Source organism: Piliocolobus tephrosceles, chromosome 1 (genome assembly GCF_002776525.5).
Source record: "Piliocolobus tephrosceles isolate RC106 chromosome 1, ASM277652v3, whole genome shotgun sequence".
In the NCBI taxonomy this organism is placed as follows: Eukaryota; Metazoa; Chordata; class Mammalia; order Primates; family Cercopithecidae; genus Piliocolobus; species Piliocolobus tephrosceles.
In genome coordinates, this window is record NC_045434.1 from 191,148,439 (window position 1) to 191,159,549 (window position 11,111).

An 11,111-nucleotide genomic window follows, 5' to 3' on the forward strand; every position below is an offset into this window, starting at 1 on the left:
CCCTTCAGGCAGCAGCTGACTCAGCGTCTGAAAGGTGGTTCCCACGGTTCAGGTTTCTCTCTAGGGCCAAAGGCCATGCCATCCATGCCCCTCCCCTAAGTGGGTCAGTGCCCAGGGCATTGACAATTAGGGCTGAATGGCAGTTAGGATTTCCAGTCCCCCCACCCCTGTCAACGAGCAACGCCTCAGGCAGTCCTTTCTGCTGTCTAACCACTGCCACCCCAACTTTGGCTTGACTTTCCACTCCCAGAGGTTCCATGACACTGTAGTTATCAATACTTTGGTTTTATTTCAAAACAGTGAAAAGAAAAATAAATATCTGAAGAATAAGAATACAGGGCTGGGTGCGGTGGCTCATGCCTGCAATCCCAGCAATTTGGGAGGCAGAGGCAGGTGGATCGTTTGAGCCCAGGACTTCAAGACCAGCCTGGACAACATAGTGAGATCCCTCTCTTTATGAAAAATACAAAAATTAGCCAGGTGTGGTGGTGCACCTGTAGTCCCAGCTACGCAGGAAGCTGAGGTGGGAGGGTCACTTGAGCCCAGGAGTGGGGGGTTACAGTAAGCCCTGATGGGCCACTGCACTCCAGCCTGGGCAAGGGAGCAAGACCCTGTCTAAAAAACAAAAGAATACAGGAGTGGGGTGGGGTAGGTAGTGGGGCTGGAGACTTGGAGACTTGAGGTGTCCTGGCTTTGGTAGTCTTGAGTGGGGGCGCCAGGGGCCTGGGATCTGCGGCTGTGATCTTCCCAGGCCAGGCCCTTCCCCGTCCCCACTGGGAGGTCTGGGGGCTCCGCCAGCCTGGCTTGCCCGCGGCTCCCAGGCGGGGCGCTGCGTCAGCGGAACCCGCGCCGGGATTAGCGCCCTGGCGCCGGCCTGCGCCCCGGCTCTGTTGGGGGAGGCTGGGGTCACCGCCCCATAGGGGCCTCTTCCGCCGGCCCTCAGCCTGGATCCCAGGCCAGACCCCGCGTGGTGCCCACAGCCTCAGTGATGACCCATGTCCTCCATGCCCACGCGGCCCCAGACGCCCAGCACGAAGCTCTCGATGTCGCACTCATTGACGCCACGCACGATGCGGAAGTGGCCTCTCTCGCCCCAGGCTGGGCCCCAGGAGTTGGCTGCAGTCTGGGAATAAGGAGAGGTGGTGAGAAGGGGAACGGGAGTGGGGCGAGGGGAAGAGGGGGCGGGGAAAGGGTCAGCAGCCTCACCCAGTATTTGAGCGTCCTTCCATCTGGCAACGTCTCCTCTCCCCATCTGTGGGCAGAGCAGGGGAAGGGGAAGGGCGCTGGGTCTACCTGCTCTCAGGAGCGCCAATCCCGGAAACCTGCCCCATCCAGCCCCCAGTTGCCTTTGGAGGGTTGGGTACACCCTTAGGGCTCAGGCAGGTCTCTGTACCTCTCTGCATCCCCCTCACTCTCACATCTGTAGGTTTGCACCCAGGCCCAGCATGGGAGGGGGTGGGGCACCAAGGGTACAAGTGGAGGCGAGGTGAGCGGAAGAGGAGGGAACCTGGGTCCTCCAGAGACCCACCTCCTGGGTGCCAGTTCTGTGGGACCACATATCCACCTGCCCTCCCTCACTTGGGGATCCAGGGAGGTGCAGGTGCCAAGGACCAGAAGGAAGACACTCTGAGAATATGTGAGTATCTTAGAGACTCCCAACTCCCACCGTAAAGCACATTTCACTGAGTTCATTGAAGTCAGTGACACTAACATCTATATTCTCTAAATTGGATAGGGAAACTGAGGCCAGGGGAGCGACCTCACAGGTCACTCGGTGGGTCAGGCAGAGCTGGGACAGGTGTTGAGGTGGGGAGAGGTTGAGAAACTCTTGAGGCTCTCTTCATATTTCACTGGGGTTATTTTATCCCAATGTCAGGAAGGAACAGTTCCCAAAAAGCCTTCAGAGGCTCCCAACCTCCAGTTCGACCCAGGGCAAGTCCTTTGTCTTTCTGAGTCTCAGTTTTCTCCCTATTAAAATGATGAGAGTAGTCCTGGCTCTTTAGAGAGGTTGTAAGAACCCAAGGCAGGCTCCAGAGCCCCTAGCACAAACCTTGCTGTCCCCAACCCTCTCTGCCCACACGCCCCTCACCCTGTGATCTTGACTGAGTGGGTCCCATGCCGGCGGTATCTCTCTGGCCTCCCAAGGCTCACTGGCGTGTGGCTGTAGATGCCTCCCTTGTACAGGAAGAAGTCTTCATGCACCTCCATGAGGGCTGTGGGCAGATGCCAAGGTTGGGTCCGCTCAGCTCATTGGCACAGGTACTGGTGCCTGAGTCTATTGAGGTGTGCCCAGGCACCAGGGTCCCTCCGTACCAAAGCTCTAAGTGCTCCCTCCAGGTGCTGCCTGTGGGAGGGGAGGTCCCTTCTGTGCCACTGTGCCCAGTCTCAAGCAGGCACAAGCTTCTGGAACCAGGGTGCTGGATGAGGGGTGTTTACCTTGGACAGGGCCATTCTCCATCAGCTCCTTCATGATCTCCTTGTCCTGGAGGGCAGGGGATGGACAGACAGCATCTGTCAGGGGTGAGACTACAGCGTTTCACAACCCTCCTGCCTTGGTGCCCTCACCCAAGTGCTGACTTACATTGGAGCCGAGACGGTAGACAGGAGTGACCTGGTAGATGTCATTGTTATTAACATGGCTGTTGGGGCAGCGGGCAGTGGCCTGGCGCTTGCCTCGACCCATGGCTCGGCTGTGCATCATACAGGGCGGCGCGGGGCCAGCCTCGTCTTGCTCGCGGCCCGAGAAGGGGTAGCAGTGGTCAGACACCACCCTGCAGAGGCAGCAAGAGGGAGCAAAGGCAGAAAGATTCGGTGCATCATGGCCTAGGCCACGCCCACGGAGCCCCTCGCCCTCTTCTCTGCCCACATCCCCTGTTGCTGCATACCCTCGGCGACGCAGGAACCACCAGGCACCATCGAGACGCCCACCGCGGCAGCCCTGCTGCTGGTGGGTGTCACAAGACAGCAGGTTCTGGGGTGACAGGACAGGCGTCATGTGTCCCAGAGAATGGATTGAGACACGATCGGATGCCACAGCTGGTAGGGTGAGGCAGAGGGGCTGTCAGGAGTCTCAGGATTTGGCCCTCCTCTCCCAGGCGCCAGCCCTTGCCCTTGGCTTACCTGCTGTGGAGAAGGCCCAGGAGCCTGCACAGTTGCCCTGGTCAAGAGGCTCATGAATCAGGTTGGGCCACTTCTCAGAGGCCTCAAAGGCCGTGGGAAGCACCTCCCCTGGGTTCAGCACTGTCTGCAAGATAAAGGTTGCCCTGTCTGCCTCCTGCTCTGCCCTGGCCTGCCCCTCAGGTGCCCATTGGCACTGGAGGGCCACCAAGTCCAGGGCCTTCTGCAGTTTAATCTTGAGCCCTCCTGCTGCTGCAGGATTCCAGCTGCCTCCAACTTTGACTTGTGTTGAAGAACCAAGCACCATTTAGTGCCTCCCAGGTATCAGGTGGAGGTGACTAGTCCTGCTTCCCAGATGAGGCAGCTGAGGCCAGGCACAGGGAAGTGGCCAGGCCAGGCCCCTCAGCTTTCCATTCTCAACCCCTGCCTCTTTCCTCTGCACCTTCTGATCGGCCTCAGCTTTCTTCAGGCCTTAGCTTCAGGCCCCAAAGGGCAGGGGAGGGAAGAGGCAGTCGGGTCCCGTGAGCAGGCAGGCTGCCAACACAAACAGCAGGAGGCAGAAAATAGCCAGAGGCCCAGGGGAATAAGGGCAGGGCCAGGGTCTGGTCACCCCAGGACGAAGTCTCAGCAGGGAGGGCCACTCCTGCCAGCCCCTGCCTCCCCACTGCCTGTCACAGATGGACAAATGCTCCAGCACGTGTCTCAGTCCAGGTCTGCTGAAGCTCCCCTTCGTCACCCTTTCACTTTGGACCTGGTTCCCATTCCTCTCCCAGAGGGTCCCACTGGTGGGAAGGGAGAAGCCCTCTCCTCCCTTGGGGTTTGGCTAAATCGGCATTTATTTCCGAGAACTGCTGCCCTCTGGCCAGAGCTGGAGGAGTGTCTGTCCTTCCCTTCCCAAAATACCAAGGTGACCCCCTGTCCCCTTGGGCCCTGACCCAGCTGTACTGAGACCAACAGCATTTTTCCCAGGCTGGAGAGATCAGGGGGGAGCTGATGCCAGGACCACAAAACTCAATCTGAGCATCAGTTCTTCCAGTGCAGCACATCCTCTGGAAGCGGGAAACAGAGGCCCAGAGAAGGGGAGTAACTTGTCCAGGGACACACAGCCTTGTGGTAGGGGATAGTCCAGGCCCTTGGAGGAGCAGGGCACAGGACCAGCATCCCTGAGGTTCTGATCCATGGGGAGATGGCAGGATTGTGGGAAAGGATGAACTTACATAAATTTCGTGCATGTTCATGACCAACGAAGATGGGCGGATGGTTCCCAGGCGGTAGCGAATGCCCTCATCCAGGGTCATGCCCCAGAAGGCGCTGTGGTTCCCAGCCTGCCAGCTAAAGGAGAGGGGATGGAAGGAAGTCACAGATCTGCCAAGGCTCGGGGTCCTGGGGCAGGAGCACGTAGGTGGGAGAGATGCACAGTGGCTAAGTGCACACACAATCAACTCTGGGTGTAGGAGTGGCCTGCTGGATGTGCCCCGCAGCAAAGCATGTGTGTATACATGCATGTGTGTGCATGCGTGCCCACTGACGGTGCTTCGAGGGCCTCTTACCCATAGTTGCCCTGGTTGATGGCTTTGATCATGTCTGGATCCACCAGGCATGGTTCTTGGTCACACTGCCACTGCCTGTTCTCCTGGCAGGTGCTGGTGAGAAAAGGAGAGAAGGAAAGGGTAAGTGGGGGACTGGGGACTCTCTGAAGTAATATGGCCTCGGAGGTTAACATGGGCCAGGGAGTCTGTAGCAGTGACTATGGGAGAATCTCTAGGTGATCCCATCCAGCCTGGTGGCTTTAAATGTCAACGTCTAGTTCATGATTCTCAAGTTTGTATCTGTGGCCCAGATCTCTGCCTGAAGTCCAGAGTCAAGGATCTCGTGGCTACTCAACATCACTACCCTTAACCGAAACATACCCTGAACCAAATTCCTGATCTGCCACACCTATTCCCCCTACAGTTCTCAGAAAATGGCAACTCCATCCTTCCTGGAGTTTGGGCCCCAAACCTGGCAGTCTCCGCTGACTTCCTCTCACACGCTGATCCGGTTCATCTGCGTATCCTGTGGGTCTACATTAAAAACACGTCCAGAATCCGAACCACTCTCATTCTCTCCTGCACCCGCCCCACAAGTCCGATCACCTCTCACCTGGATTCCTGCTGTGGCCTCCTCACTGTGGGTGCTCCCTGCATCTGCCCCTTGCCAGGGTATTTTTAACACAGCTGCCAGAGTGACCCTGCTAAACCTAAGTCATGTCATGTCGTTCTTCTGCCCAAAACCCTCCACTGGCTTCACAGCACAGAATAAGAGCCAAAGTTTGGTGATAACAAGGCCCTGCATGATCTGTCCTCCTGTCCCCTGACCCCCTCCTCCTCCTAGTTCTGGTTCCAAGGCTCCAACTAGGCTGTCCCCTAATGGTTCACAGCGATCTGCCTCCTCCCCACCCTCCCCTCCACCATTTTTTTTTTTTTTTTTTTTTTGGAGACAGGGTCTTGCTCTGTTGCCCAGGCTGGAATGCAGTGGTGTGATCTCAGCTCACTGCAATCTCTGCCTCCCAGGCTCAAGCGGCCCTCCCACCTCAGCCTCCTAAATAGCTGAGACTACTGGTGCGTACCACCACACCCAGCTAATTTTTGCAATTTTTGTAGAGATGGGGTTTTGCTATGTTGCCCAGGTTGGTCTCAAATTCCTGGCCTCAAGTGATCCACCCGCCTTGGCCTTCCAAAGTGCTGAGATTACAGGTGTGAGCCACAGGCCTGGCCTGTTTATATTGCTTGTACCTGTTTCCTCACAGGCTGTAAATTCCTTAAGGGCAGGTATTATTTGGTATTTTCAGTGCCTGGGAAAACAAAACCTAGCACATAGTAAGCACCCAATGAATATTTGTTAACTGAGTCAATGACTGAGGCCATATGCTGAAGTGACTAAGAGCATGGGTTCTGGAATTCAAATTCCGGGTTCCAGTCCTAGCCCACTAGCTGTATCATCCTAGGAGAATCATTCAAGCTCTGTCTCTCTCAATGCCTTTGCCCATAAAATAAGGATAATACAGTGGTACCACTTTCCAGGGATTCAATGACAGGCTTGTAAAGCATTTAGCACTGGGCCTGGCCCATCGTGAAGTGCTCAGAATTAATATCTACTATCACCGTTCTCGCTACAGGAACCCCAGACCCCACTTCTCTGGAGCTTCAGACTCATATCCCACTGACCTTCTGACATCTCTGGATGTACAAAATGCATCTCGAACTCAAAATAGCCCGTCTGCCTCCCACAGGCCCGCTCTTCTCTAATATCTTCAAGTCTGAAAATGGCACCCAATTGTTCACATCAGAGCTCCGTGTGGTCTGTGGTGTCCGCCCACATGTCCCCTATCAGCAGGGCATGGAGATGGCACATGAGGAATCCACCTACCTCTCGCCCCCCTACTGTGGCCACCCTACTCCCGTCCCTCATCACCTCTCACCTGGACCACGGCACTGCCTTATTCACCAAGTCTGCTGCCTCTTTAGGATTCCCGGCCATCCCCTCCCTACACACCCCAAAGCCAGACAGATCTTTGAAGAGCATAAATCAGACTGTGTACTCTCTACGTGGCTTCCTGTGACTCCGAACAAAATGCAGAATCCTCAGCACAGCTGATGTGACCCATGGAACGTGACCTGTAGCTCCTTGGGGTGTCTCTCCCCTACCCCAGCTCCCGCTAAAATGAGCTCAGTCACCTCCCGGCCTTCCCACGAGCTGCTCCTTCCGCCTAGGCCAGGCCTCTTCTATCCTTCTCCCTGGTCTCAGCGTAAATGTCCCTTCCTCAGAGTGGCTTTCCCACCCACTCCCTACTCTAAACTGGGACCCCCGTTATCCTCTCTTTTCCCTACAACACAGGGCAGCTTGTCACGATATATTCATTTGCTGTCTTTCCACGCCCCTCACCTTAACTAGAAGTGGGTCAAGGACTGTGTCTGTTGCATTCCCGCTCCTTCTCCTGAGCTCAGCATAGTGCCTGTCACGCAGTAGGTCTTTAATAATAGGTGCCGACTGAAGGGCTGCATTCTATGAATTCTATAATGCTTTTACAAGCTCATAACTCTGTTATTACAAGAAGCTGAACTGCTTCCTTCCAAGCTGCCCGAGGCTCCCACCTCCAATGTTGCCTTTTAAGGAGCCTCAAGGGGAGCCAAGACCCAGTATGGCTGGGCTTTCCAGCCCCAGGAGCGGCGGGGGCATTTCTGGGGAGGGCCAGAGGAGTCTGCGGGGCTGGGGAGGCTCTCCTCATTCTTCCTTTCCCCTCTGCACACCAGGCTGTTCCTCCTCTGCACACCTAGGCAGCAGCACCCGACTAGACTCTGGAAGCATCCTCTGAGGCCTCCGACACCCTGGACGCTCCCCAACCCTCGCCCCCAGAGCCTTCAAGGGCAGCAGGGTGTTCCGTCCTTTCCTGCCATCTCCTCCTTTGCCCCCAGGGCTGCCCACACAGGTCCAGGCAGGGCCAGTGGTAGCAGGTCCCAGCATTCCAAAGGGGGCCTAAGGGGTCAGGGACAGCAGTGAGATACAGCATTAACCCCTCAATGTCCAGAACCATCCTATCAAAACCTGCAGACGGGCAGGCATGTTTTATCCTTTTGAACACACACACACAGTGCACACACAGTCACGCTGCACACCCAGACATGTGCTGAAACGTCCCTCCCTCGCTGTGACCCGGGCACCCCTCACCCTAGTAAGGCAATGGAAATAGCTTATGCGCAATGCATTCCAAAAAGTTTCCTTCTCTCTGGGGCCTCATAGTCCCGGGCAAAGAGGGAGTGGGGTGGAGTGGGTGCAGGGCCTCCTCCTCCAAGTCACAGGCTCCCCATTATTTCTATTAAGGTGTTCAGGGTTTCCTACCCTGCCCTTCTCCACTGCCCATCTCAGACTGAATAGGGGGGTACCCATGATCCCTTCCTCCTCCTGTTGGGAATGGTGGGGAGGGGTGGGGAAGGAAAGAGGGGCCACATTTCAGGGAAGGCCCTGCTAGAGGCTGGCTGGCCGCCCGCTCAGCCATCCCTGACACTCATCCGCTCAGGGCAGCGGATGCTGCAGTCAGAGCTTTCCTTCCTGGCGCCCCCTTCTCCCTGTGACTCTGTGGTGACAGCAGGAATAGCTGGGAGGAGTGGCCCAGCCCAAACCAGGACGGGTGGGGAAGGACTTTCAGTTCAAGGGTGACTCCTGGGCCAGGCACCCATGGCTGGCCATGCTTGAGGAATGTTGTTGGAATGATGTGAGATAAGATGATTTGGTCAGTGTTAAAATTCCTCTGTTGCAGATGAGGAAACTGAGGTTCAGAGAAGGGAAAAGACTTCTCCCTTGCAAAAGGGGGACAGGGATAGGATTTGAACCAAGTCTGTCAGCCACAGGCTCACAAAGCAAGACCTCTCTAGGCTCCAAACACTCACCAACGGTTACAGTTGTCCCAGTAGGTTCCCAAGACTGGATAGATACGACCACCATGCATACATCCTGTTGGAAGGAAAGAGAAGAGAAGTGGAACCGGAGCTAGAGAGGATGGGCTGATTGGCCAGGTCCTCAGAGGTCAGGCACCTTGAACCTTTCCAAGCTCACATCTCTCTCTTTCTCTCTCACACACACACACACCAGCTCTCACTGAAATTAAAGCCAAACTATGAAGATAACACATACACACACACACACCAGCTCTCACTGAAATTAAAGCCAAATTACAACTGAAGACATCACACACACACACATACACACACCCCCCAGTTCTCACTGAAATTAAACTATAACTGAAGACATCTCCTGCAGGGTCACACACGAACTGCTGTTTGGGAAGTTCTTCAATGATTCCAACCTAGATTCCTCTTACTTTACTTGGATGCCAGCCACAACATTCCTGGGATCCTTTTCCGTTTAAATAAGTTAGGGCTTGGAGATGTGGAGTGGGAGGAGCATGGGGAAGCCAAAGTCCAGAGAAGGTAAGCGACTGCACTAAGATAACACAGCACTCTGAGATGACAGCTCAGGTGTGCAGTCTGCCGGCCCAAGCCCCATGGAACTGTGGGAGGGAACGCAAGTGATTCTCCTATTGGACGGGGCAAGTGCATGGAAAAGGATGATGATGAGGCTGAAAGCAGGAACAGATGTGACCCATCTCCCAGATATGAGCAGCCATCTCGGGACACAAGATCGTAGAATCCTCAGCAAGGGCAGAAAAATGGCTAAGATGACCCTCACCAACCCATGTGTGCCTTATCAGCCCAAGAGTGAGTCAGCAGGTGCGGCCAGCACCTTCCGTGTCTGGAATAGAGACAGGATTGGGAGAAAATGTGGAAGGCTGCCCTTTCCCTGGGCCAAATTAGAATTTTAACCAAGGAGCTTCTTCCAGTCTTGCTGGAGAGAGTAAAGTTCCCAGAGGGGCAGGGAAGAGCCCCAGATTCTACAGAGCCTCCCCTGGAAATGTCAGTGCATCCATCAGCTTTGCTCCTGAGCCTTGCTGAATCTAGGGTGGACAAAGTGACCCGCCCTCCTGGCCATCTTAGTGCCCACCTTGGATCGGGGGAAAAGGGGGTGGCACGCCGAGGCAGAAGTCCCAGAAGTCAGGGCAGCAGTCGGAGACCGTGCGGTTGCAGAAGAGGTCACAGTAACAGATGGCGCCCAGGTAGGGCAGGGCACAGTCGTCGGCACGGCCGCGGCAGCACAGGTCCTGCTCCTGGCAGTACCGGCCTCCCGCGTCCCGGATGCCCCGCAGGTGCAGACCCGGTGCTAGCTCCCGGCGCACACGACCCTGCTTGGCACCCAAAGCCACGTGGCCAGCCAGCGACAGCAACAGCAGTAGCCCCAGTGGACATCGCCACATGGTGGCTCCTGGGCCCTGGGGGGCAGAGATGGCGGGCAGCAGAGACTTCCTGGCACACCAGGGATGGGTCTCCCAGCTTCCTGGAGCTGTGAGTTCAAGAGGGCCCAGCAGGGAGGGAGATCCCGATTCCTGAGTCCACAGGAAGGACACAGGCAGAGGAGCCCCAGTGTGTGGGTCCTGGCTATAGGGGGATGGACACTGGGCAGAAACGGAGCCCCTCCCTGACCGAGGCAGAGACCTTCAAGGATAAGGAAATGAGGGTGGTGGCATTCTTGGTGCTCCCACCCAGCACTCGTCCTGTGGACCCAAGTTCTTCTCTCCTGTCTGGGGCCCTCTGCCCTCCAGCAGCCTCCATCCCTGACCTGGGTCATTGACTTTGTGCTTTCCTGTCTCCCCCGTCTTTTGGGTCCCCCCTCTTCTGTTCCTGTGTCCCTCCGTCCCCCTCCACTGCCCCTCTGTCTGCCATCTGTCTTGGTTCCTCTACCTGCCCCCTCTTCCTGTTTCTTCTCATTCTACACCTTCCACCCTCCGATCAGGGGAGCGTCCCTACCTGGTAAGGGAGTGGGCTGGGGCCCAGGCTGCCCCGCGCGCCTCCGCCTCCTGGCTCTGCGACCGCCGGACGCTCAAAGTCAAGAGAGGAGCGCGGGGCGGGGCGCTTTTTGTACCGCCCGCCCTCTGCACCGCCCCAGCGCGGGTGGAAGGGAGGAGCGCCTGGCTTGTACCTGGAGTAACTATCCCACAACTCAAGGGCTTGCAGAGTGGAGAAACGACAAGCACGCGATTGTCCTGGCTGGGTCTCTGGTGGTGGAAGCTGTTCCCTTAGGGGAACCGCAAGCAGGAAGGATTGTGGTCTCACACTGGGAAGGACTTCCCAGTGGACATGCCTGTGGAGCTGAGGGGCTCTGGTGGAGAAGGGGACATACGGGCAGCCGAGCTCTGGGTTATGCACACAAGTTTGGGAAATGATGGGGAGAGCATGTGAGGCAGAATTCTCTAAGCCTCCCCTGACCCCTTAGTTATGCAAACAGCCATGCACACCCCTCTATGCCCCTAGGCTTGGGTGCCGCCTCCCTAGCCGCCCCAGCTCCTAGGAGTGATTGGAATTCCAGGAGTATGATCCTTCGGTGCCCTGGTGGCTCATCCCTGG

The 11,111-nt window shown here is 56.4% G+C and overlaps 1 protein-coding gene across 2 annotated transcripts; it reads right to left on the reverse strand.

The window, feature by feature from the left end:
- Nucleotides 1–269: 269 nt before the first annotated feature.
- On the reverse strand, nucleotides 270–10,619 carry TINAGL1 (tubulointerstitial nephritis antigen like 1). 2 transcript variants are annotated; one of them, XM_023219375.3, is made up of 12 exons: nucleotides 10,515–10,589; nucleotides 9,655–9,979; nucleotides 8,544–8,607; nucleotides 4,668–4,760; nucleotides 4,335–4,449; nucleotides 3,121–3,244; nucleotides 2,886–3,036; nucleotides 2,582–2,771; nucleotides 2,437–2,482; nucleotides 2,090–2,213; nucleotides 1,207–1,252; nucleotides 270–1,123 (listed from the first exon to the last, which is right to left on the reverse strand). In XM_023219375.3, exons 2-12 carry the CDS (start codon nucleotides 9,962–9,964, stop codon nucleotides 983–985), a joined length of 1,404 nt encoding a protein of 467 aa, XP_023075143.1. In that variant the 5' UTR covers nucleotides 9,965–9,979; nucleotides 10,515–10,589; the 3' UTR covers nucleotides 270–982. The 2 variants fall into 2 exon arrangements, with proteins under 2 accessions (XP_023075143.1, XP_023075144.1); XM_023219376.2 differs by lacking the exon at nucleotides 4,668–4,760 and having other exon boundaries at nucleotides 10,515–10,619.
- Between the last annotated feature and the right edge of the window lie 492 nt (nucleotides 10,620–11,111).

Coding starts and splice junctions, on each gene's coding strand:
- TINAGL1 (XM_023219375.3), bottom strand. CDS start 9,964: ATGTGGCGATGTCCACTGGGGCTACTGCTGTTGCTGTCGCTGGCTGGC. Junction 2,214..2,436: donor GGAGAATGGCCCTGTCCAAG/GTAAACACCCCT, acceptor ATCTGCCCACAG/CCCTCATGGAGGTGCATGAA. Junction 1,124..1,206: donor GAAGGACGCTCAAATACTGG/GTGAGGCTGCTG, acceptor CCTTATTCCCAG/ACTGCAGCCAACTCCTGGGG.